The 25,267-nt window shown below is 49.4% G+C and overlaps 2 protein-coding genes across 2 annotated transcripts in view; one reads left to right on the top strand and one right to left on the bottom strand.

Moving 5' to 3' along the window:
- Positions 1 to 15,674, bottom strand: part of Katnip (katanin interacting protein) — a 99,239-nt gene extending 83,565 nt beyond the window's left edge. The window contains exon 1 of the mRNA XM_090357881.1: positions 15,608 to 15,674. Coding sequence (XP_090214007.1) covers positions 15,608 to 15,614 — 7 coding nt within the window. The 5' untranslated portion in view covers positions 15,615 to 15,674. The remainder of the gene's footprint in view (positions 1 to 15,607) is intronic.
- A 139-nt stretch (positions 15,675 to 15,813) lies between these two features.
- The window catches only part of Gtf3c1 (general transcription factor IIIC subunit 1), a 43,813-nt gene continuing 34,359 nt past the window's right edge, over positions 15,814 to 25,267 (top strand). Inside the window, exons 1-4 of the mRNA XM_090357880.1 lie at positions 15,814 to 16,114; positions 20,468 to 20,677; positions 24,546 to 24,722; positions 24,971 to 25,114. Coding sequence (XP_090214006.1) covers positions 15,819 to 16,114; positions 20,468 to 20,677; positions 24,546 to 24,722; positions 24,971 to 25,114 — 827 coding nt within the window. The 5' untranslated portion in view covers positions 15,814 to 15,818. The remainder of the gene's footprint in view (positions 16,115 to 20,467; positions 20,678 to 24,545; positions 24,723 to 24,970; positions 25,115 to 25,267) is intronic.

Below are 25,267 nucleotides of genomic sequence, written 5' to 3'. Positions count from 1 at the left end.
AGAGGATGTCCTGGTCCCCCGTGTGGCAGCAGCTGTTTTCTGATGTCTCAGTGTGAGGGATCCTCGGACACCTGCTTTTTCTACCTCTGCAAAGTAATGTCATTTCCACGGCAGGCGTCTCACCTGCAGTGGCCACTGGCTGAGGTCTGCGGCAGCTCCGCAGAGGAACTGGGACGAGACAGCTGCCAATGTCACCGCTGGGAGTCACTGGGCAAGAACAACTCCACAAACAGAACTCTTAGAAGCCCAAAGGAGTCACCGGTCACCTGCACTGGCAGGCCCGACCTGCCTGGCCTCAGCCACTAACCCCAATCTCTCTTCAAATACTACACTGCGTATTGTTTCCATTTTTTAAGCTGTGTTTTGTTTTGTATTTTCTTTTTTGGTACTGGGGATTAAACCCAGATGTTTGCACTTGCCAGGTAAGTGCTTTGCCACTGAGCTACAACCCATTCCTAGATCGTTTTCAATATGGATATCTATTTCTTTTCTTTCCCCCAGTCCTGGGGTTTGAACTCAGGGTCTGGGCACTGTCCTTGGGCTTTCTCAAGGTTAGCGCTCTACACTTGAGCCACAGCACCACTTCTGGCTTTTTCTGTGTATGTGGTACTGAGGAATGGAACCCAGGCATGCTAGGCAAGCACTTCTCCACTAGCCACATTCCCAGCCCCTTGGATCTACTTTTTATTCACAAACCCCAAATGAACATTATTAACAGTTCAGGCAGCTGGGTACCAGTGGCTTAGACCATTGGTAATCCTCACTGCTTAGGAGCTAAGATCTGAAGATGATATTCCAAAGGCAGGCTGGGCAAGAAAAAGAAAAGGTGAGACTCCATCTCCAAGTAACCAGTAAAAAGCTGGGCTGGAAGTATGGCTCAAGTGGTAATCCCAGCCTTGTGAAGAAAAAGCTAAGGGACAATGCCCAGGCCCTGAGTTCAAGCTCTAGTACTATCAGAACAAACAATAACAACAACAACAAAACAACCTGGGAAGATGAGAAGAAATGCAATAAACTTTCCCTTCCCAGACCCAGAAGGGACACAAGACTCTGTTAACCAGTGACAGAGACCTTCATAACCTGTAGAGTTGCCCCAGGACTGGCAAAAAAGAAAAAAATACACACACACACACACACACACACACACACACACACACACACACACACACAGAGTTTCTGGAAGTTGAAACAATCATTTCTTAGGTAGGACAGAAAGTAGCCTGCGGGTGACCTGGGATGTTACTAGAGGGTGAAGGTTTTAAGAAATGTCTAGATAAGATAAGGCAGGCTAGGGAGAAAGGGGGAAAGAAGCAAAGCTGGGAGAGGCAACTGTACTGACACTAGTGAAGATAGCCTATCAGCCTCAGGCCAATTCTCTGGTGATACCATCTCCCATTTTCAACTGTTCTACACTGGCTCAGAGAAAAAGCAATTACTTGAGGCTGCACAGCCCGGAGGGGAAGGACTGGACTTAACATGGCTGCTAGCCCCATACTCAGGGTAGTTTTTTTTTTTTGCCAGTCCCAGGACTTGAACTCAGGGCCTGGGCACTGTCCTTGGGCTTTCCTCTAGGCCAGAGCTCTACCACTTGAGCCACAGCACCACTTCCAGCTTTTTGTACGTGTGTAGTACCAAGGAATCGAACTCAGGTCTTCATGCATGCTAGGCAAGCACTCTACCACTACGCCAAACTCCAGGCCCATTCTCTCAGGGTGCTTTAACCATTGCCCGCCTGCCTGCCTCTTCAGGCCCATGAACACAAGTACCCCAAAACCCACCGGTAGTGTTTGTAAACAGGCAGAACAAGTGGGGTGGCAGGGTGGGGGCGGGGCAGGCTGCAGGGCTCCTGCCTAGCCTAAGGGGTAACTTGCATGTTTTCTTTTGTGTGGATCCTGGAGCTTGAACTTAAGGGCCTGGACTCTGTCCCTGAGATTTGTTCTCAAGGCCAGTGCTCTGCCACTTGAGTCACTGCTTTTCCGTTGGCTGGCTGAAGACTCTCACAGTCTCTTCTGCTCCAGCTGGCTTTCGACTATGATCTCAGCTCAGCCTCCTGACCAGCTAGGATGATGGGACAAGTGTTAAACAGTGCCCAGCAACTGTTTATCTTGACAACATGGACGCCCTTTTCAGTAGACTTCGTTAAGGGCCTCCCATCAAAAATCACAGAAGTTCACTAGACACAGCAGGTTGGAAAGCTAGGGAGGGGTTGGCTCAGCAACTCAGCTCCCAGCATTCCCCAGAGGTGTCTCCAGGCCGGTCAGGGCCTGTAAGTTCCTTCTGCCTTGGAAAGCCTGGAACAGCAAACATCCCTGTCACTCTCCCTTAGCACTGGCCACAGAAATCCAACTCCTGGTGCCATATTTACAACTGAATTATCTGCAGCAAAACTTTCTGCCTGCCTGCCTGCCTATCTGGGCAATCACCAGGCCAATACTGCAGCCGCCTAAGGTTTTTTCCTAAGGAACTGAGTATATGGCTCACCGATGGTCTCGTTGCCTAAACATGAATAAGGCCCTAGGGTCCATCCTCAGCACTGAAAATAGACAGACAAAAGCCATGGGTGCCAAATGAAAATAAGACCATATGTAGCCTGATGTGGTAGAACATGTCTATAATCTCAGCACTTTGGGGGGGGGGGGTATTGAGGCAAGAGAACATCCAACTTGAGCTACCCAGCAAGATCCTGTTGATAAAATCAACAGACTCCTAGCCCTCAGGCTCCGCTATTATCTGGGATCCACCCCCAAAGTGTAGACTCCCTCTGTCATCTCCCTCTTTCTCCCCTCTGGTTTCCTATCTGCCCCAGGGCTTAGGCAGGGAACATTTTCCCCTTCCCAGTGGACTCCCACCTCCAGGAATTGCCTAACTCCTCTTCAATCAGCTCTCTGCTTAAAGGAACCTACCACCCCCTCCTGAACTCCCCTCAGCCCCCCTACTTGAATCACAGGCAGAGAGCCTTAATCTGACCATTTTCCAAGGAATGTCTTTCGGTCCCATCTGCCCCCTAGCTCCTGTGTGGTTTCTTTACACCTCAGAAGGTGCAGCAATGCAGCCTCTAATACACCACACCACAGGCTGGTCTCCCATCCCTGAATGGATGCACAGGGAGGGATGGAGGTCTGATTATGATTGGCTGTAAAGACTTCATCCCCGCTCCTGCAGATTGGACCGTCCTCACTCTTCCCCTAGCTCTCTCTGGGATGGCGAAAGGAAATACAACGCAGTAAGTTTGGGACTCCATTGGAGATAATTGGAAAATATTGATTCCTTTCCGTTTGAAATAGTAAAGCCAAGTAAATGCCACGCTTCTGTAATCTAATCGGTGGGCTGGGTGACAGCACACTTCCCAGCCCAAAATGGATGGGAGTCTATATTCACATTCATCACCTGAGGTCCAGGACCCATCTTGCCTCTCCACTCCCACCCTAAGGCACTACACAGCCCTTGGAGGACACTGCATTAGTGAAAACACACGAGTATCCATGCCCAAATGCTTTCAGAGCACACACGCACACACACACACACACACACACACACCATCTGCTAAGCTGCCTTGAAAAATATATGGAACGTGGCATAAAAGAGCTTTCCAAATCCTAAGGAAGTAGAGTGGGTATGGCAGTGCAGGTCTGGAATCCCAGTACTCCGAGATGAGGCAGGAGGTTCCAGAGATGAGGCCAGCCTGGGCTGCAGGCTGAAAACTTGCCTTGAGAAAGCAAAACAGCTGGGCTCATGCCTGTAATCCTAGTAACTCAGGAGGCTGAGATCTGAGAATCCAAGTTCAAAGCCAGCCCAGGCACAAAAGGATTGGAGACTCTTATCTCCAATTAACCTCTAGAAAACAGGAAGTGGGGCTTGGCTCAAGGGTAGGGTGATAGTCTTGGGCTGAAGAGCCCAAGACACACAAAAAAGCAAAACCGGCTGGGAATGTGGCTTAGTTGGTAGAGTGTTTGCTTGGCACCCATGAAGCCCTGGGTTCGATTCCTCAGTACCACATACATAGAAAAAGCCAGAAGTGGTGCTGTGACTCAAGTGGTAGAGTGTTAGCCTTGAGCAAACAAAAACAAAGCTTAGCGATAGTGTCCAGGCCGTGAGTTCAAGCTTATGACTGACCTCCCTCCGCCCCCCTGCAAAAAAAAAAGGGGGAGGGAGGGAAGAAGGGAGGAAGAAAGCGAGAGAGAGACGGGGGGGGGGGTGGGGGGGGGACAGAACAAAGCAAACAGCCAAGGCAGCAAATAGCTCACACTTATAATCCTAGCTACTCAGAAGGCTAAATCTGAGGATCCAGGTTTGAAGCCAGCCTGGGCAAGAAAGTCTGTGAGACTCATATTTCCAATTAATCACAGAAAAACAAAACAAAACAGAAGTGGAGCAGCAGTGGCTCATGTGATAGAGCACTCGCCTTGAGAAAAAATGGTCAAGGACAGCACCCAGTCCCCGAGTTAAAGCCCCGGTAAAACACACAAAAAGGAGTCAGATTTGGGGGCTGGTGGAGCAGAACAAGTGGGAGAGTGCTGCTTGGCAGGTGTAAGATGCTGAGTTCAAGCCCCAGTACCACCACCATAAAGGAAAACAAGGCAGAATTTGAAAACCGGTCATGTTAACACATGTCTATAATTCCGGCAACTCAGAGAACACAGGCAGGAAGATGAAAGCTCTAGGCCAGCCTGAGGAGTTAAGACTGTCTCTAAGCCAGGTGCTAGTGGCTCACACCTGCAATCCCAACTACTCAGGACGCTGAGATGTGAGGATTATAGTTCAAATCCAGCCTAGCAGGAAAGCTCCTGAGACTCTTATCTCTAATTAATCACAGAAAAAAAGCCAGAAGTGGTAACACTGTGACTCAAGTGGGTAGAATACTAGCCTTAAGTGAAGGAGCTCAAGGTCAATGACTAGGCCCAGAGTTCAAGCCCCAGAACCAGAAGGAAACAAACAACACCAAAAAAGGCTGTTTCTAAACTAGAAGTACAAACAAAAGGGCAGGGGTGTGGCTCTTGAATAGCAAAACCTAGGTTCTGCGCCCCCCCCCCACTTCCGTCCTCTGGCTCCATGTACAGAATCAGGAAGTGGGTAGGTTGGTGAGCTGAGCCACAAGGAACAGGAGGAAAGGACAGTCTTGAACCTTGGTGTGTACACCTGCCAGTCCTAGGGCTTGAAGTCAGGGCCTGGGTACTGTCCCTTAGTGTTTGTGCTCAAGGCTGGTACTCTATCTTTTGAGCCACAGCTTCTCTTCTGACTTTTTGCTGGTTAATTGGAGATCAGAGTCACCTGGACTTTCCTGGCCTGGCTGGCTTTGAACCTCAAACCTCAGATCTCAGCCTTCAAAGTAGCTAGGATTACAAGTGTGAGCCACTGACAGTGGGCAAGAGGTTTTATTCTTACAATCCAGAAATCTGGATTCTTGCAAATGAGGCAATGTAGAGCCTGGCCACATTAAAAAAAAACACTGAGGGAAACAGCTGGCTGGATGGCAGAAGCATCAGTCATACTGTTCACCTCTCCCAAGGGCGTGAGGTCAAGTCCAGACAGCGAACAGCAGTCAAAGAAGTTTCTCCCTATAGCAAAAATGAGTGAAGGTTCAGGTGTCCAGCTGGGAGCAGAGCAGTCTCCATCATCATCATCATCATCACCACCACCACAAACAGCAAACACTTCACTTGAATGCCAGATCCTGGCCTGAGGGCTTTCAGCATCTAATTCTCACCACCACCCAAGTAGGTAAAATTATCATCTAGTATGTTTTGGAAATTAAATCTTGCCCAAACTGGCCTAGAACTCTAGATTCTTCTGTCTCAGTCTCCAAGATGGGATTACAGGTTTGAACTACTACACTTGACAGTTCTATAGCTACAGGAGGGTGGGCTCGGAGTGTGGCCTAGTGGTAGAGTGCTCGCTAGCATTTACGAAGCCCTGGGTTGGTTTCCTTGGTACCACGCATACAGAAAAAACCGAAGTGGTGCTGTGGCTCAAGTGGAAGAACACTAGACTTTAGCAAAAGAGCTCAGGGACAGTACCCAGACCCTGAGTTCAGGCCCTTTGAATAACAAAAGAACAAAATTGACAATCAATAGACTTCTTTCTGAAATTGATGAAGTTGAAGAATATTCCTGTGTGCATGTGGATGTTGAAGGGCACAAAACCTAAAACAATCTTAGCCTAAAACATTGTTACCTGGCCCAGCAGGCTTCCTCCTGCATGTGTATCCTCAAGGGGCTCAGGTACCTAAGGGTCCCCAAAACAGGGATCAGGGCCTAGATCTGGCAAGGGCCACCAGCTCTAACCTGTGACTGGAGGTGGATCTGCAAAAGTATCCAAGTAGGTTGGGTCTCTGGTTTCTTTTTTTCCTTTCCCCCTTCCCGCCTTCTTTCCTTCCTTTCTCAGGGCTAGTACTCTAACACTTGAGCTACACCTGCACTTCTGGCTTCTTGCTAGTTAACTAAGGATAAGTCTCATGGACTTTACTGCTTGAACTGGCTTCAGTCCTCTATCTTCAGATCTCAGCCTCCTGAGTAGCTAGGATTACAGGCATGGGTCACCTGGCCTCTGGTTTTACTGGGGGAAAAGACAGGGTACTCACAAGCTTTTAGAATTTGGAAGTGTGTGGCAGGCCCTGGGCACTGTCCCTGAGGTCTTTTTGCTAAAGGCTAGCACTCTACCACTTTGAACTACAGCTCCACTTCTTGTTGTCTGGTGGTTAACTGGAGATAAGAGTCTCACAGATCTTCCTGCTCTGGCTGTCTGTGAACTGTGATCCTCACATCTCAGCCTCCTGAGAAGCTAAGATGACCGGTGTGAGCCACCAGGTCTGGCAAGACTTTTCTACTCTTGTAAGGAGCTCAGCAAACATCCCCAAGCTCCTTCCAGCTAGCTCCTTCCAGCTCCATCCCCCCACTCCCCCCTCCACCCTACCCCAGTTCTCTCTCCTATAAGGAACAGAAGCAAGCACAGGGCTTTAGCCTTGGGAGCCCAAGCAGGAGCTCTGGGGTGGGGGCTCATTAGTTCCATCTGGGGGCCTTTGACCTCTTATTCTAAAGAAAATGGGAAGGCCTGGCTTTAGGCTCACCCTGAGCATGGGCACAGGGTTGAGTCCTGGCTCTGCTGCCTTTGAGCTGTGCTGGGTAAAATTATCACCATGATCGTGCCACTGAGTTCTCCAGGATTACAATGCAGTCCCATGGCAGCAGTTGGCAAATTGACTCATTAAAAGGACCAACACAGCTTTGTAGGCCACGGGGTTTTTGCCAAGGCACGAGAGCAGCCATACACTACAGGGATGTGAATGGGCATAGCTATGTCACAATAAAACTTTATTTACTAAGGAAAGCAGTGGGTCAGAGTGCTTTGAGAAAGGAATGGCTTTTGACAAATGGGTTCTTTCTCTTTTTTGTGTGTGTATGTGCTGGTACCAAGGCTTGAACTCTGGGCCTGGATGATGTCGCAGTTTTTTCCACTCAGGGCTGGCGCTGTGCCACTTAAGCCACAGTTTCACGTGCTTACTTGGTGAAACGTGTCTCTTGAGTGTTTTGCCCAGGCTGGCTTCAGGCAGCAATTTTGAGACCTCAGGCTCCTGAGTATCGAGGATTACAGATGTGCCACGAGCCCCTGGCCTACCAATGTCTTCTTCTAGGTACTGCCATAATGGGTTATAGACATTTATCTTCATGGTCTGGTCTTATTACTAGACTGTGGACGTTCTTCTGTAGGCTACTCTTTCAGACAGGGAAGAACAAAATCCAGTCTATAGGAGCAAGTTAATACTAAAGCGGGATTCGAATAAATGTCAGACACAGACGGAAGCTGGCTTTGAGGGGAGCTAGAGAGACATCACCTCTCTAAACCAGGCTTCTTCCCTTCTGTCCCAGAGGTGAGGAATCATTCCCACAATGAATCCTGGTCCTATGGTACCAGATACCAGACTTTATTGATATTTTCCAGAAAACAGCACAATCAAATATTTAGGAGAAATCTGCCACTGTTTCATAACTGATGTTATGATCCAAATAAGCATTGTCTACAGGCTGATTTGGCCAGAAAGTTGTTGTTTTGCTTACAACCTCTCATGTGAAGAATTCATCTTCTTACATTTGCTGTTACATCTATTTTTCAGATTTTACTTTTTCAGTACTGGGGTTTGAACTTAAAATCCTGAGCTTGTTAGACAAGTACTCTTGTGTGTGGTGGTGGTGGTGTTGTGTGTGTGTGTGTGTGTGTGTGTGTGTGTGTCTGTCTGTCTGTCTGTCTGTCACGGGGCTTGAACTCTGGGCCTGGGCGTTGTCCCTGAGCTCTTCAGCTCAAGGCTACTGCCCTACTGCTTGAGCTACAGTGCCACTTCCAGTTTTCTAGTGGTTAAATGGAGGTAAGAGTCTCACTGTCTTTTAGTGACCCAGCTGGCTTTGAACTGTGATCCTCAGATCTCAGCCTCCTGAGTAGCTAAGGTTATAGGTGTGAGGCACCACACCAGGAAGACAAGTGCTCTTACCATGTGAACCATACATGATCCCAGCCCTTTTTAGTTTCGTTTTTTGCTGGCATGACAGACACATATCCCCATGTCCAGCTTTCCATTGGATGAGATAGGGTCTCGTACACATTTTCTTGTGATTTGCCTTGAAGTACAACCCTCGTAATAGCCTCTCAACTAGGGAGGGAGGATTATAGGTGTGAGCCACCATTTCCAGCCCTGAATATTTTTTTCTAGCTTATTTGAAATATATTTCAAAAATAGCAAAATTACATATTTTCAAAACTAAGGCAACTTAGATGATAAATAAACTTAGAATTATTTTAAAGGTATAACTTAAAGAATATCTCAAATAGCACAGAATCTTTTTTCTTTTTTTTTTTTGCCAGTCCTGGGCTTGAGCTCAGGGCCTGAGCACTGTCCTTGGACTTTCTCAAGGCTAGAGCTCTACCACTTGAGCCTCAGCACCACTTCCAGCTTTTTTCTATGTATGTGGTACCGAGGAATCGAACCCGGGTTCTCATGCATGCTAGGCAAGCACCTTAACCACTAGGCCAAACTCCCGGCCCTCTTTTTTCTTTTGTTATTTTTCTTTTTCTTTGGCATTTGCAGACGAACTTAGGGCTGATTTTTTTTTTAAACATTGTGTGTGTGTTTGTGTGTGTGAGATGTGGCTTGAACTTGGCCTGAGCGCTGTCCCTGAGCTCTTCAGCTCAAAGCTACTACCTACTCGGGGGCCTGAGCCTTGTCCTCTTCAACTCAAGGTTACCGCCCTACCGTGGAACCAAGCCCTACCCTTGAGCCAAGCCCCTGTTTTTAAGAGATTAATTGGAGATAAAGTGTCTCCAGTCCTTTTGTGCCCAGGCTGGCTTTGAACCTTGATCCTTAGGTCTCAGTCTCCAGAGTAGTTAGGATTACAGGTGTGAGCCACTGCACCTGGCTAACTTTTTTCTTTTTCTTTTTCTTTTTTTTTTAAATAAACTTCACATGAAAAGTCTTGTTTGTTTAATAGGGGAAGATGGGTGGATGTGCTAGGGATTAAACCCAGAATCTTGCATGTGCTGGGCAAAGATATGCAAGCTTCCCAGTCTCAAAAAGGTTCTGAAAATAGTATGACAAATCTCCACATAACTTCACCTGGATTTGATCCTTCTTCTTTTGGTATCTCTAGATCCCAATTCACAAAATACATGGAAATTGTGTGGCTTCTCTGAATAAAATCCATAAGGAAAAACAAGCACAGCTCAGTGTACCAAGTTTCTGTATACTAAGGTGACTGTGAATGCAGAAATAAACCAGCTGGGAGGGAGGGAGGGACTGGAGGACATGAGGAAGAAAGGGAAGAGAAAGGGAGGGAGGAAACAGATAAAAGGAGGGGAAGGGAGCTGGGAAGAGAGGAAGGGAAGGGAAGGAAAAGAAGGGAAGGGAAGGGGAAACAGAAAGAGAGTAGGCCAACAAAGAGAAGCAGTGGTCCCCAGGTTTTCTTTGCTTGCTGAATGCTTGGTGATTTTTCACAGTAAAAGAGACAGGTGACCCAGAGCCCAGGCAAACAGCATACAAGGGCAAAAGAAACCTGACACATCAAAGCCCACTGGATTCCACTATGGTCTATTTTGCAGTTTGGAGTTATTTGGACAAGCCAGGCTAAATTTCATCTTGTCATTATTAATTCTTCCAGAAAGTTTGCTAAGCAAATGAATAACAGAAATGGGAAGTGTTGAATATTTGCTCTGGGGGCAGCAAAAGCAAGTGAACAATTTTTAAATCCCTTCTAATTATACGGATGGGCTGAACTTTTGTCTAATTATTATGTTCCCCCTAACCTGAGTGGAATTGCCTTTCTAAACCCTAGAGGGAACTTGACTTTAATGCAAGAGTGAACATTTCGGGGACAGTGGGCACTCACTCTCTCAGGTACTTGCCTGGAAATAAAAAAGGCAGATGTGGGCTTTATCCTAAATTAAGAGGGGATGACAGCAAAGATCACCGTGCTAGTGGCTCTCAGGTATAATCTTAACTACTTAGGAATCTAAGATCACAGTTCAAATCCAGCCCAAGCAGGAAAGTGAGACTCTTACCTCCAATCAATCATCAAAAAGCCAGAAGTGGGGCCGGGAGTTTGGCCTAGTGGTTAAAGTGCTTGCCTAGCATGCATGAAGACCCGGGTTCAATTCCTCGGTACCACATACATAGAAAAAAAGCCGGGAGTGGTGCTGAGGCTCAGGTGGTAGAGCTCTAGCCTTGAGAAAGTCCAAGGACAGTGCTCAGGCCCTGAGCTCAAGCCCAGGACTGGCAAAAAAAAAAAAAAAAAAGCCAGAAGTGAAGCTGTGGCTCAAGTTGTAAAGCATCACCCGTGAGTGAAAAAAAGCAAGATCCCAAGGCCCCAAGTTCAATCTTCACTACACACACACACACACACACACGCAATCGCCTAGAGCTTCATCTGAAGTGTCTCCCTGTTCCACTAGCAGCTTGAGAGAAGCCTGCAGGTTTACAGGTACCCATTCCTTGGCTACGTCTTGCTTGCCAGATTGTGTACTAAACACTTTCAGACATGATTTCAACAAAGCAAGCTTCACCATCTTTTACTGACAGGAAAACTGAGGCTCACAGATGAACCTTTAAAAAATTCCAATCTACAGCCCCTCTCCCAACAGAGAAGCATTAAACATGCTAGTTCAGAGACTGCCAGGATGGGCCCCAAGTCAAAACCGAGAGAAAGGCTATCCTAGTGTTTGCAGAAGAAACCAGTTTGTCCAGTTTGGGGGTCACTTGTTCCCACATGTATGCTTCTGTGAGATTAGGAAATGAGCCAATACCCAAGGCAAGGCCAGCCTTGCCTTGTCTAGTTGACTATAATCAAAATTCATTAAGGCACATTTTGCTCTAAACAACAGATATGTCTCTATAAATATTTGAGGTATATCATGGTTTTAAATTTTAGAATGGTAGGGGCTGGGAATTCGGTTTAGCAGTAGAGTGTTTGCCTGGCATGCATGAAGCCCTGGGTTCGACTCCTCAGTACCACGTAAACAGCAAAAGCTAGAAATGGCATCCAAGTGGTAGAGTGCTAGCCTTGAGCAGAGAGGCTCCGGGACAGAGTCCAGGCCCTTGAGTTCAAGCCCCAGGACTGGCAAAAAAAAAAAAAAAAAAAAAAGCAATGGTAGCAGGGCACTGGTGGCTCACATCTATAAGTTCAACAAGTTCTAAATCTCCAATAAATCACTAGAAACAGAAGTAGGGCTGTGGCTCAGAGTGCTAAAGCACCAGTCTTAAGCAAGAGTTCAGAGATAGCACCCTGGCACTGAGTTCAAAACCTCAGGCTCTCTCTTGGCTTCCTTGCTAAAGGCTGATGCTGTCCCACTTGCGACTCTTCCGCTAGTTGGTGGTTAATTGGGGATAAGTCTCCTGGGCTTTCCTGACTGAGGTCCTTAGATATCAATCAGCCTCCTGAATGGCCTTCTTTTGTAACCAATCTGAAAGCAAAGAGATTCCTTCATGGGGCTGTACAATGCCTTCAGTACAGCCATGGTAAGCACTGGATGGGATGACAACACGGGCTTCCTGAAGGTGGTCTGCAGCCAGATTTCTGAGGGTGTTTTGCTGGTTAATTGGAGACAGTCTCTCAGATTTAGCCATCTAAGTAGTTAAGATTACAGTTGTGAGCCAATGGCACCCAGACTTAAGCACTGACATTTTTGAAAAATATCAACCCATAACTATGTCATGGGGCTTGAACTCTGGGACTGGGCGATCCCTGAGCTGTTCAGCTCAAGGCTACCACCCTACCCTGGGCTTGGGCATTGTCCCTGAGCTCTTGAGCTCAAGGCTACCACCTACCCTTGAGCCACAGCCCCACTTCCCATTTTCTAGTGATTAAGTGGAGATAAGAGTCTCATGCCTAGTGTCTAGGCTGGCTTTGAACCCTGATCCTCAAATCTCAGCCTCCAGAGTAGCTACATTACAGGCGTGAGCCAACATGCCTGGCTTTAAAAATATTTTTATCTGCATAAACTACAAGTGAAAAGTGATGGATATTCAGAGTTAGGAATTTGGTGGATGTTTTCTCAAATGAAGAGACCCTATTGCTTCAAAGGAAATTCTGACAGTACTGATGGTATTTGTTGCTAATGATTAATACCTTTTTTCAAGAAAAAAATAAGTGGAAAATGTGTTTCTATTACTTTAATAGTTTCCTCATATTGAAATTCTCTTTAAAAACTCAAATAGGTGATGATGTTAAGTGTGTCATTAATATTGGGTAATGATCCTTCCAGTGGCAATTATTGATGGATTTGTATAACTTATTGATTTTACATTTTCCAGTTGACCAATGGCTGCTGATATAGCCAGTCAAAAGGCAAGAGACACCAAAGGAATTCCATGTAATAGAGTCTGTGTGAGATCAGATCTTCATAACCTATGAGCTCAAATAGCAACATTTGTTTATCATGAAAAGTTGGCATGCTAAACTGAGATTCAAGCTGTTTTCTATTATGACAAACATGGAAGAGATTTAAGAAATCAATACCACACTTACAGTGGGAAATATAGCTGGTTTCCCTTAAAAATATTATTTTCTGCCAGTCCTGGGGCTTGAACCCAGGGCATGGGCATTACCCCCGAGCTTCTTTTTTGCTCAAGATTAGCACTCTACCACTTGAGCCACAGCGCCACTTCCATTTGTTTCTATTTATGTGGTACTGAGGAATCCAACCCAGGGTTTCATTCATGCTAGGCAATCACTCTATCACTAAGGCTTGCTGGCTGCTATCTCTCTACCACTTGAGCCACACCTCCACTTGTTTTGCCAGTCCTGGGCTTGAACTCAGGGCTTGGGCTCTGGCCTCTGAGCTTCTCTGTGTTCAAGGTTAGAGCTCTACCACTTGAATCACAGCACCACTTCTGGCTCTGTGTATGTGGTACTGAGAAGTCAGACCCAGGGCTTCATACATGCTAGACAAGCACCCTACCACTATGCCACATTCCAAGCTCCAAGTTGTTTTGTTGTTGTTGCTTGTTTTTGTCTTTACTGGTTATTATTATTATTATTGGTGGGTCATGGAGCTTGAACTCTGGACCTGCGTGCTATCCCTAAGCTCTCTAGCTCAAGGCTATCGCCCTACCTCTTGGCCTAGGCATTGTCCCCGAGCTCTTCAACTCAAGGCTACTACCCTGCCCCAGTGCCATAGCCTACTTCTTGTTTCCTAGTGATTAATTGGAGTCTTACATTCTTTAGTGCCCCAGCTGGCCTTGAACCTCTATCCTCAGATCTCAGTCTCCTGAGTAGCTAGAAATACAGACATGAGGCACCACGCCCGGCTTTACTGGTTATTTTAAAGGCAATCTTATAGACTCTTCTTCCCTATTGGCTTCAAACTTCAATCTTCTGGATCTAAGCCTCTGGAGTTGTTAGTATTGTGTGTGTGTGTACTTGGAAGCTTGATTCAAGTGGTTTATCACTAAAGTCATGCCCCAGCCCACTAAAACTCTTTTGAGCTTGGAAAGCATAAAGGTGACTGCAGGCCTAAAAGGTTTAAGAACTGTAGTTTGATAGAGACTTTACATAGACTTTTCCACAAGGTAAAATGCCAGAAGCCATTTGTATAGTATCTCTCGAAGTACTGAGGGCAAAGATGCCTTTTAAACACGAGACAGAATGTTCAGCTAAAAAACACTTGGGGTGCTGGGTGCCACGGCTCTTTGTCTGTAACATCAGCTACTCAGGAGGCTGAGATCTGAGGACCACAATTCAAAGTCAGCCAGTGCTAAAGAATGTGAGTCTCCAATTAATCTCTAGAAAACAGGAAGTGGGGCCGAAGCTCAAAGGGTAGGGCAGCAGCCTAGAGCTGAAGTGTTCAGGGGGCAACGCCCAGGCCCAGAGTTCAAGCCCCATGACCCATAAACAACAAAAACAACAACAAAAAACAACACGGAGGGGCCTATACTTCCAGCTACTCCCGGAAGTGGAGGGAAGAGGAAGAAGGGGAGAGATCCAAGACAGAGTCACTAAGACCCCATCAAAAGGAAAGAAAAGGGGACGGGGGTGGGGGGGAGGGAGGGAGTGGGAAAGAGAGAAAAAGGGAGGGAGGGGCAGAGAGACACTAGAACAACAACAACAAAATGACCGAGTTGCTGAAGTGGTAGAGCTCTTGCCTAGAAAGTAAGAGTTCAAACCCCAGTACCTCCCAAAAGAAACCCATTCCCGCCTGCCCCCCCCCCCCTTTGTAGGTAACAGAAGGAACAGCCAAAGTGTAATTCGGGTCTGGATTCTACTATAGCAGTCTCTGGACATTAGACTTCCCATTTGCAACGGGAGATCTATCAGAAGCCATTTCCAGATGGCTCTTGCGGATCATCAATGCCGTGTTCTATTTGGGAAGGGGAGGGGGGGGGCTCAATGGGGGGCCCAAGACTACCACTTCGGCTGCAGATTGCTTGGCTGCCTTGATACGTTCGAGACACGGTCCGAGGAAGACGGGTTGGCTGGAACTTGACAAAGGGAGCAGGATCCTCTTTCGGATGGTGTGGGGCCTGACCTTCCCTGGCGGCCTCCTTAGACCCGATCCCCCCGCCCCTGCACCTCCCCACCCCGCCCTGTGGACGGAGCACATTGGCCGGTTCTGGAAGGAAGGGCTCCCCTGCACCGTGCGTGTCGTCACCTGGGGGAAGCTGTGTGCGAGGGACTTTGGGGACAACGTTTCCTTCCACATGAAAACAATGTAACGGGGCCCTTGGAGTGCTCAGGACACTTGGCGGTGGGCCGGCCGCGCTCCGAGTTCCCGGCAGGGAACCGGACTCTCCGGGGTGGGTGATCGAGTCCCACCCCACCACCACCCCAAACACAGCCCGGGCCGCCCAGCCTCTCCTCCGGACCCCGGCCTGCACCGCAGAGCTCCTCGCTGCACGCGCGTCCCGAGCCGGGTTCCCACGCGACCCCGCCCCGGCCCCGCCGCGGCCGGTCCGCGACCGCCTCTCCACGCCGCCCCGCCCGGTCCTAGACGCCCTCGAGACTGGAGACCGTCCAGGGTTACAAGATGGTCGACCGCGGGGTCTACGGCCGTCAGCCTTCGGCCTTGGGACGACTGCAGACCGGTGAGAGGTGGATAACCGCCAGCCCTCCCGGTGGGGCCCGCGGATACTCACCGTCCATCCCTAGAGGCGGCGGTTCCGGGTGCCCGGACCGGAAGCGGCCTCTACAATGTTTGCAGTTCCCCTGGTTACAGGGGGATTCTACACCAATGGCGGCAGAGCTCCACCCCCCTAATCCCGCCCCTTTTGCGCGTGGCGTCACTCCGGCGCGCTGGAACGCCTCCGACCCGCCTCCTCGCGCTTACAGCGGTTCTGCGCAGGCGTAATGAGTCGGGAGAGGGGAGTCCTGGGCGGCGGTGAGGCGCGCATGCGCCCCGGGGCTCTGCCAACCGAGGCAGCCATGGACGCGCTGGAGTCGTTGTTGGACGAGGTGGCCCTGGAGGGACTCGATGGCTTATGCCTGCCCGCCCTGTGGAGTCGTCTGGAGACCCGGGTGCCCCCTTTCCCTCTCATTCTCGAGCCGTACACGCAGGAGTTCCTGTGGCGGGCCCTGGCCACGCACCCGGGCATCAGCTTCTACGAGGAACCTCGCGAGCGACCCGACCTGCAGCTCCAGGACCGGTCAGCCGCCAGGCCCGAGGGGGGGGTGTGGGGGGGGAGCCGGGGCCTGGGGGGCGGGCGGGCGGCGGGGAGGACGGGCCGGGGGCTGCCGAGGCCGCCCGGGTCCGGCAGGCCCGGGAATCAGCGCGGGTCGGGGCCCGGGTGTCGTGGGGGGCTCGGGACGGGGCAGGGCGCGGGGTGGGGGGGGGCCTGGGCGGGGCGGGCGGTGGGGGGGGCGGGAGTGGGGATTCGTCTGGAGCCCGAAGCAGGAAGGCGGTTGCGATGCCGCGGAGCTTTGTGAGACCTCCGGGGTGAAGGGAAGCCGGGGCGGCGCCGTCTGCACGGCTGGCAGGTTGTACAGCCCGGCGCCTCGGGTCTTAGCCGGGCTGCAGGGCGGTGCTGACCATGGCGCTCACCTGATCCGCACCGTGACGCTTACAGCTGAAAAAAATAAATAAATAAAAATGCAGGGGGAGGAATTAAGGCCACCGGGAGAGCCTGAGAGTAACCTGGCCGAGTTTCTGATAGTATTCTCTTTTTCATTCCTTTCTTTATGTGCATGGTACTGGGCTTGAGCTAAGTGAACTCTGTACCACTTGACCTACATCCCTTAACCCTTAAAAAAAAAAATCCGTGTGTGTGTGTGTGTGTGTGTGTGTGTGTGTGTGTGTTTCTGTTCAGCACTGTCCCATAGCTTTTCTTACTCAAGATTAGTAGTGCTGCACCATTTGAACCACAACTCCACTTCTGGCTTTTTTTTTTTTTTTTTTACCACATATTACGGATAAGAATCTCATGGACTTTTCCCCGCCAGGAATTGCTTTGAATCTCCATCCTCAGATCCCAGCCTTGTAAAGTAGTTATGATTTATAGGCATGAGCTGTCAACGCCCTCCTCCCCCCCCCCACTTTTTTTTTTTGAGGGGGGTGGGTGCAGTCAGCTCTGGGGCTTGAACTCAGGATCTGGGCACTGTCCCTGAGTGTTGTTGTTGGGTTTTTTTTTTTTTGTTGTTGTTCTTGTCGTTGTTCTGTTGTGGGGCTTGAACTTTGGTCTGAGCTCTGCTACTGAGCTCTTCAGCTCAAGACTACTGCCCTACCCCTTGAGCCAAGCCCCACTTCCCGTTTTCTAGAGGTTAATTGGAGATAAGTCTCACTGTCTTTAGTGCCCGGGCTGGCTTTGAACCGCAATCCTCAGATCTCAGCCACCTGAGTAGCTAGGATTACAGGAGTGAGCCACCACGCCTGGCTCCCTGAACTTTTTTTTGCTCAAGGCTAGCAGTCTACTGCTTTGATCCACAGCTACTTCTGGTTTTCTGGTGGTTTAGTTGAGATAAGAGTCTCACCTGGGACTACAACTTGGGACTACAATTCTCAGATCTCAGCCTCCTGATTATCTAGGATTATAGTCATGAGCCACTGTTTCCCAGCATTTAAAAAAAAATGATGTGTTCAGGTCTTGGAGCTTGAACTCAGGTCCTAGGCTCTGTTCCTGAGCCCTTTTGCTCAGGGTTAACGGCTCTTCACTTCCAGCTTTTTGGTGGTTAATTAGGTAAGAATTTCCTGAGCCAGGAATTTGACCTAGTGCTAGTGTTTGCCTAGTATGCAGGAAGATCCAGGTTCTATTCCTAGGAACTACATACATAGAAAAAGCCAGAAGTGGTGCTGTGGCTCAAGTGGTAGAGCTCTAGCCTTGAGAAAGTCCAAGGACAGTGCTCAGGCCCTGAGTTCAACCCTGGGACTGGCAAAATTAAAAAAAAAAGATGTAAGACACTGACACCTGACAGAATGTTTTATTTTGAGGCAGTCTCGTTATGTGGATAAGACTGGACTGGAGCCAAATCCTCCTGCTTCAGCTTCCTGAGTAGCAGGAATTACAGGCATGCCCTACACTCAGAGCAAGTGTTCCTAAGCCATCTTATGAAGGTCTCAGGGGAGGTTCCCTGAGATGATACTATCCAAGAAAAGATTGAAAAGTTGGATTTGGCTGCCAGTTAGCAAAGATTATTCCGAACAAAGAACAACAACTATGTAAAAGCAAAAAAATCAGTTAAATTTGGCTCTGTCATGTCAAATTGGAAGTAGAGAATGAGGAGTGTTAGTTGCCACTGAAACAAACCTCTGTATCTGAATGGAGCAAGGTTTTTTTTTGTTTTTTTTTTTTTGTTTTGTTTTTTCACAACAGCCTCTGGAGAGGGGTATTATCTCCTTTTTTGGGGGAGTTGGTTGAGGGCTTGAACTCTGGGCCTGGGCTTGTCCCAGAGCTCTTCAGCTCAAGGCTACCACCGTGCCTCTTGAACTACAGCATCACTTCTGGATTTCTGGTGATTAATTAGAGATAATTAGTTCCCAGGATGGCTTTGAACTGAGATCCTCAGTTAGATCTCAACCTTCTGAGTAGCTAGGATTACAGGCGTGAGTCATTATTATCTCCAGGGTGAGGAGGTTCAGGTGACATACAGAGGCCATCAACTAGCAAGAATGGATTCCAGGCCGGGAGTTTGGCGTAGTGGTTAAAGTGCTTGCCTAGCATGCATGAAGACCTGGGTTCGATTCCTCGGTACCACATACAGAAAAAAGTTGGAAGTGGTGCTGAGGCTCAAGTGGTAGAGCTCTAGCCTTGAGAAAGTCCAAGGACAGTGCTCAGGCCCTGAGCTCAAGCCCAGGACTGGCAAAAAAAAAAAAAAAAAAAGAATGGATTCCAGAATTTGAATTTAAGCAGTCTACGTCCAGAATCCACTTTTTTTTTATCCACTTGTGGTGCTTGTTCTTTTATTATAAAGCCCCTGGAGTGGGACTGGAAGGTGTTGGGAGATTTGTGGGAATCCAGCCCAGTTAGTTTGAGACTGAATGTGGAAATGAGAAGGGATGGAGGCATTGGGTAAGATAGCCAACAACAAGCATTGGTACCTGGTTGAATGGGAGGTGTGGGGACAGGTAGGGATCTAGACTAGTGCCTCTGGTGCTTATGGGTTGGGCTGCAGGTGAGTACTAGTTCCCTGAGACTGAGAACACTGGAGCTTCCTGGAGCTGGGGGATTTGCTAAAAGACCTTTGAGACCCACTGAGGTTCTTTTAGGTTGGCCAAGTTGAGATTGTTTAGTAAACATCTAGCTTCCTGGGAGGGAAGCTACCAGAGGGAGAGACTGAGCTAGACCTCTCTGAGTCATCCAGTGAACTTGGTCATTAAAGCTGTTGGCCTTGATCCTCCCTGGGAGAGAGTGCTTTGTGATTGGAGAGCTTCAGACTCCTCCCCGGGCAACAGCACCTGCATTTCCAGGCTAGAGAGAGGAGGCTGAGTCTTCAAACCACTATTGGAGAGCCCTGACAGGGCTGGGAAGGTGGCTTCGCGATGGAGTGCTTGCCTAGCATGCATGAAACCCTGGGTTCAATTTTCCGTGGCTCATGTGATAACAGTGCTAGCCTTGAGCAAAAGAAACTCAGGGACAGTGCCCAGGCCCTGAGTTCAAGGCCCAGAACTGACCAAAAACAAACAAAAGAGCCAGGCAGCTCTTCCATGATGTGAATGGAGGGATAAATAGTATAGAGGTCCCAGAAATACTGGAGAGAAAGGTTAGAAAGTGTTTCAGATAGGCCGTTGTATGGATGGTGTGTAATGGCGAGCCTGGCAATGAGGAGAATCACAAGCTCAAGGATGGTGTATGGAGGGAGGGGCATCATTTCTTTTGTGAGTGTGTGTGTGTACCCACATGCACATTACATCTGTATTTGGGCATGCATGCTAGTATTCAGGCCACCTAGATTTTCCTGCTTAGGGCTGTTACTTTACCACTTCACCCACACCTCTATGTCTAGAATTTTGCCAGTTGACTGGAAACAAGAGTCTCACCCACTTTCCTGTCTGGACCAGCTTCTAGCTTCTAACCTTGGTCCCCAGATCTCAGCCTTCTAAAGTGGCTAGGATTACTGGCATGAGCCACCAGGGCCTGCCTTCTGTCTGGCGTTTAGGAGAACAAACAAAGACTGAGAACTCTAAAGCGAGAGTGGTATATGCAGGATATAAGGGACGCATTCAAGTGCATGTGGGTGCTAGCAAGCTACCTATGCAGAGATGGAAAGATGTCAGCTAAGAGGGAGAAAGTCTTGACAGTTCAAGTTCCACCCAAAGTTGAACATCTGGAGCCTGGACCTTTTACATGTGGAGGGAAACCAAAAAGGTCATGTGGCCCAAGCCAGTCATGTAATTTGGAGCCCCGCATCCAGTTCTCCGGGTGTTTTGGAGGATTATGAGAAGGGCAGGGACCCACTTGTCCACACTGCACTAGAGGACTGTGAAGACGGAGCGGCCTAGCCTCTTCCCTGGGGTCTGCACTATTTCTGGAGCAGGGTGGGCCTCACACTTGTGCCCCTTCCCCTAGGTATGAAGAAATTGATCTGGAGACTGGGATTCTGGAGTCCAGGCGGGACCCTGTGCCTCTTCAGGACATCTACCCCATCCACATGATCCTAGAAAACAAGGACGGCATCCAGGGCTCTTGCCGCTACTTCAAGGAGAGGAAGAACATCACCAGCAGCATCAGGACCAAGACCTTGCAGCCTCGATGCACCATGGCTGAAGCCTTTGACAGGTAACGGAATGGAGCGGCGCCCTCAGAAAGGCCCTGAGGAAGTCGGGCTGGGGGAGGGCGGGGTCCTGGGTCTCCTTCACTCTCTCCGCCCCTGTGGGCTCACTGAAGCTCTTGCCTGCAGTCCAGCACAGTGGGGATGGTGGCCAGGTGGCATTTGCACAGCGCCTTAAGCTCTCTCTGTAGCCAGGCCCGCTGATCCCCAGCTGTTCTGTGAGCTCTCTGACCCTGTCCTTCCTCCCAGCCCCATTGTGCCTCTCTTCCTGCTTTACAGGACGGACGCTGAGAAGCTGCCAGTGTGAACCCCTGCAGCAACCCTTTGTCCTTAGTTCCTTACCCCCCCTTCCTTCTCAGGAGACAAGACATGGTGGTCCCTCTAGATGCTTCCATTCCCTTTTCCCCAAGCCCAGCTCTCTGTACCCCATGCTATTTCTCACTTCTGACCTTTATTCCTCTTATTTATTTGTGGATAATGGGGCTTGAACTAGGCCTAGGCCGAGTCCCTGAGCTCTTCAACTCAAGGCTACCACCCTACCCGTGAGCCAAGCCCCACTTCCTGTTTTCTAGAGATTGACTGGAGATAAGAGTCTCAGGTCCTTTTGTGCCCGGGCACTGCCACCCTCAGATCTCTGCCTCAGCCTCCCAAGTGGCTGGGATTATAGGCGCGAGCCACCTCCTTTTTTAATTATAATTGTTATTATAAAGGTGATACAGGAAGAGGTTAAGTCAGTTAAGAGTTTTGCTCCTCTTTCCCCTGGTTTTGCACTTGCCCTGTCCTTGTGTTCTCTGCCCATCACGCTGACCTGGGCTCACTCACTCCAAACAGCCCCCCTCCCTTGGCAGCGTGTCCTGTGTGGCCAGTGCCTCTGTCCTTCTGTAGCATGCCTTTTTCCTCCCCTCCCCTGCCTGCTGTAGCCTTCCTTCCTTCCTTCCTTATCTCTTCTCAGTTGCCCTTTGATCCCCTACAGAGACTAGGGCCTCTTGAAGCTCTTGCTTGCTGCTTCCTGCTGTTGTTCCTTGGCTCTTTAAGGACTCTGGTCGCCCTTTAACCCCTACCTCCTGGTTGTTCTCAGGATGGCTTCTCCCCCATAATCCACCCCTTGCCCACAGTGTGACCCTCAGTGTGCTTCAACCCAGACCTGCCTCCCTTCCTTTTCTCTCTCTGCTAAAGGTCAACCAGGGGCACTCCTGTGTGCCTGGTTCTGCCCTCCTGGAGGTGTGCCCAAGATGGGGCTCTGACCCTGGGGCAGAGCAGGCCAGGCCACACCTGTCTGCAGACAAGCCTTGTCTGCCCCGTGTGTGGTTGGGTTTGCCTTTTTTTAAATCAGTCATGGGGCTTGAATTCAGGGCTTGGGCACCATCCCTGAGCTCATTTGCTCAAGACTAGCACTCTACCAGTTTGAGCCACAGCTCCATTTCCAGGTTTCCGGTGGTTAGTTAGAGATAAGAGTCTCACAGACTTTACCTGCCTGGGCTGGCCTCACACCCTGATCCTCAGATCTCAGCTACCTAAGGATTTACAGGCACCCAGCCCTTTGTTTGATTTTAATTTTGTTTCATTGCTAGTACTTAGATACATGGAGATCTGGTTTCTCTTCCAAATAGCAAGAATAGCTACACTAGGATGGCTTATTCTTTCTTAGCATACTTAACCTATGTAAGTGTTGATTTCATTGTGACCCTGGCATGTAGATACACGGTGTATTCCAGCCAGTGTCCCCTCTCTTGGGCCTCCTTTCCCTAGGCACTGTGGGCCAGAGTCCTCTGCAGATGGAGTCTGAGCTGGACATCTAAGCTTCTGATTGTGTCTGCTCCCTGTGTTCCCCTGCTCCTTACCGTGCCTCAGTGGCACCTCCTTGTTTCTGAGGATAGAGGCCTTTGTGGGGTGCTTTTCTTTCTGCTCAGAATGCCCAGTCACAACCACCACCCTCGCACCACCACCACCTTCTCCTCCTATTCCTCTTCTTCCTCTCCCTCCCCCCTCCCAGCTTCAACTTGACTGCCCACCCGGCATCACTGCCACCAAGGCACCAGCCTCCCCTCTGTACTCTGCTCAGGAGAGCGTCTCAGTACCTTCAGACCTATGTGCTGTACAGTTAGACCTGGCAGGCAGTGTTGGTTGGCAGGAGAATGCTTTCAAGTGTTTACCTTCTGCACCCTCTCCTCCCAGGCTGCACAAGGAGCAGGCTGTGTGTGTGACAGATGGCAATTTAATCTGCAGGCCGCGGTGGCCTGCAGCCGGAAGCTGGGGAAGCCAGGGCAGGGGCCTGGGAGACTCACCACAGAACAGAACTGTGGCAGTTTGAAGCACCTAGCCAGGAAGTGCTCTGGGCCTCTTTGAGGCATGATTTCTGCTAACACTGCCTGAAGGACTTAGAACTAATGGCTTGCACAAAGCCTAGTCTGTCATCAGTTCAGCAAAAATTAGACTTCATGTTCACCAATGACCACAGTTCAGTGTGCATTGGGATTTTTTTTGGTGTGTGTGTGTGTGTTTTGTTTTGTTTGTAACACTGAAGTTTAAACGAGCACCATACCACTAAGCCATGTTTCAGCTTTGCTTTTTGTTGGTCTTGTTTTCAGTCCTAGGCTTGAACTCAGCTCCCTAAGCTTCTTTTGCTCAAGGCTAGCTAGCTCTCTACCCCTTGAGCCACAATACTACTTGCAGCTTTTTCTGCTTATGTGATAATGGGAATTGAATCCAGGGCTTCATGCTTCATGCATGCTAGCATGCTTCATGCTGCACAACTAACTCACAATCCCAGCCCTTGTTGGTCATTTTTTGAGATAGAGTCTAGCTTCTTGTCCAGCACATATCTGGACCTTGAGCCACCTAATATAGGCCTCCTGTTGTTGCTTGGGGTGGTAAGTGTATGCCAGCCAGCCCAGCTTCCTCTGTGGAGATGGAGTCTAGAGGACTTTCTGCCTGATCTCAGCTTACTGTGGAATTTAAAGTAGTAAGCACCTCTCACTACGCAGAAGAGCATCTCCTGAACTTCTGGGCTAAGGCCAGCCTTGAGCATGTTCTTCCCGGCTTGCTAGTATTATTATTATTGCTGATGCCACCGGCTCCATCCGGTTCAGTGTTTCAGACCCTGAGGTTGGTTTTTGATAGAAACCAGCTTAGCTTACTCACAAAACACATATGGATCTGGGCACTGAAGGTGTTTGCCTGCTCATACACTGGCATGTTTGATTGAGGGGACAGAGAAGTGTCCAAAAAACAAACAGAAAAAAGATCTGTTTCCAGGAGTGCTAAGTAAGTGATGAGGTGGGAGCTGTTAGAGCTCTGGTTAGTGGTTTTCTGGAAGGCCAACCCGGTTGGCTGCTGAGCTATGACCTGAAAGAAAGATAAGGAACATTCTTGGAAGGTCCAGGAGGAAAGCAGCTGGCAGAGAGCCGGAGAGCAGCCCCAAGGCTCTGGACTTCGTTTAGAAAGAAGAGAGCCCTGTAGGCTGGGGTTTTGGCGGGTGAGGCAGAGAGAGCCTGATCTGGGGTGGGCTCGCTGGCCAGGGGGCATGCCTGGCCTGGTTCTGACACTGAAATTTTGCTTAGGTAATTTGGGGGGAATTGTGAACCTCTCAGAAGCAAGAGGAAATGACCCGTGTTTTCGTTTGCTGGTACTCAGTTGAGAAGGGGGAGGTGGTTAGTTCAGGGCCTTGTGCTCTTGTTTAGCTATTCCTTTCAAGGCTGGCATTCTCCCACTTAAGCCACACCTCCACTTGTGGCATTTTGCTGGTTAGCTGGAGATAGTGTCTCAGCTTTGTCTGTCCAGCCTCCTGTCTATCCAGGTCTCCTCCGCCTCCTGAGCAGCCAGAGTTGCAGGGCTCTTTTGAACTTATTTCTGCTGGTGGCTGTTCTTGACTTCCAGATGGGGCAAGAAGCTGATCATTGTCGCCTCCCAGGACTTGCGCTACAGGGCTCTGATAGGCATGGAGGGGGACCCCGACCTCAAGCTCCCCGACTTCTCCTACTGCATTTTGGAGCGGTTAGGCCGATCCAGGTGGCAAGGCGAGCTACAGCGAGACCTTCACACCTCTGCTTTTAAGTAAGTGGGGGGGGGGGACTCTTCTAATCCAAGGCAGGCCCTGTTCCTCATGTCCAGGGGCCAGCCGCCTTGTCTTCTCGGAGCATGGCATTGTGCTCCAAGAGTGTCATCTCCCAGTGACGGTTCTCAGCCTGGCTGGGTTGGAGGCGTGTGGCTCTGGCTTATGTCCAAGTGAGAGGCCTTGTCCTTGTTGGAAGAAAAACGAGCAACTGCACGGAATGATGACCTGACCACTCTTTTTCCTTCAGGGTGGACGCTGGGAAGCTTCATTATCACCGGAAAATTCTCAACAAAAATGGACTTATCACCATGCAGTCCCATGTGATCCGATTACCCACGGGAGCCCAGCAGCACTCGATCCTCCTCCTTCTGAACCGGTTCCACGTGGACAGGTAGGGGCAGGCGTAGAGCTCAGAGCACCGGGCTGTTTTCCCATTGCAGCTGCGCACTGCATATTGCCTTAAAGGCAAGGCTAAGTTAGAAAATGACCATAGCTTTTTTAAAAAGTCACTGGATTCCCTTTCTCACCCTCCACCCCCACATTG

This window comes from Megascapheus bottae, chromosome 25 (assembly GCF_031878675.1).
Source record: "Megascapheus bottae isolate mThoBot1 chromosome 25, mThoBot2.hap1, whole genome shotgun sequence".
In the NCBI taxonomy this organism is placed as follows: domain Eukaryota; kingdom Metazoa; phylum Chordata; class Mammalia; order Rodentia; family Geomyidae; genus Megascapheus; species Megascapheus bottae.
The sequence above is the reverse complement of the archived record's forward strand: the minus strand, read 5'-3'. Positions and strand labels throughout refer to the sequence as shown.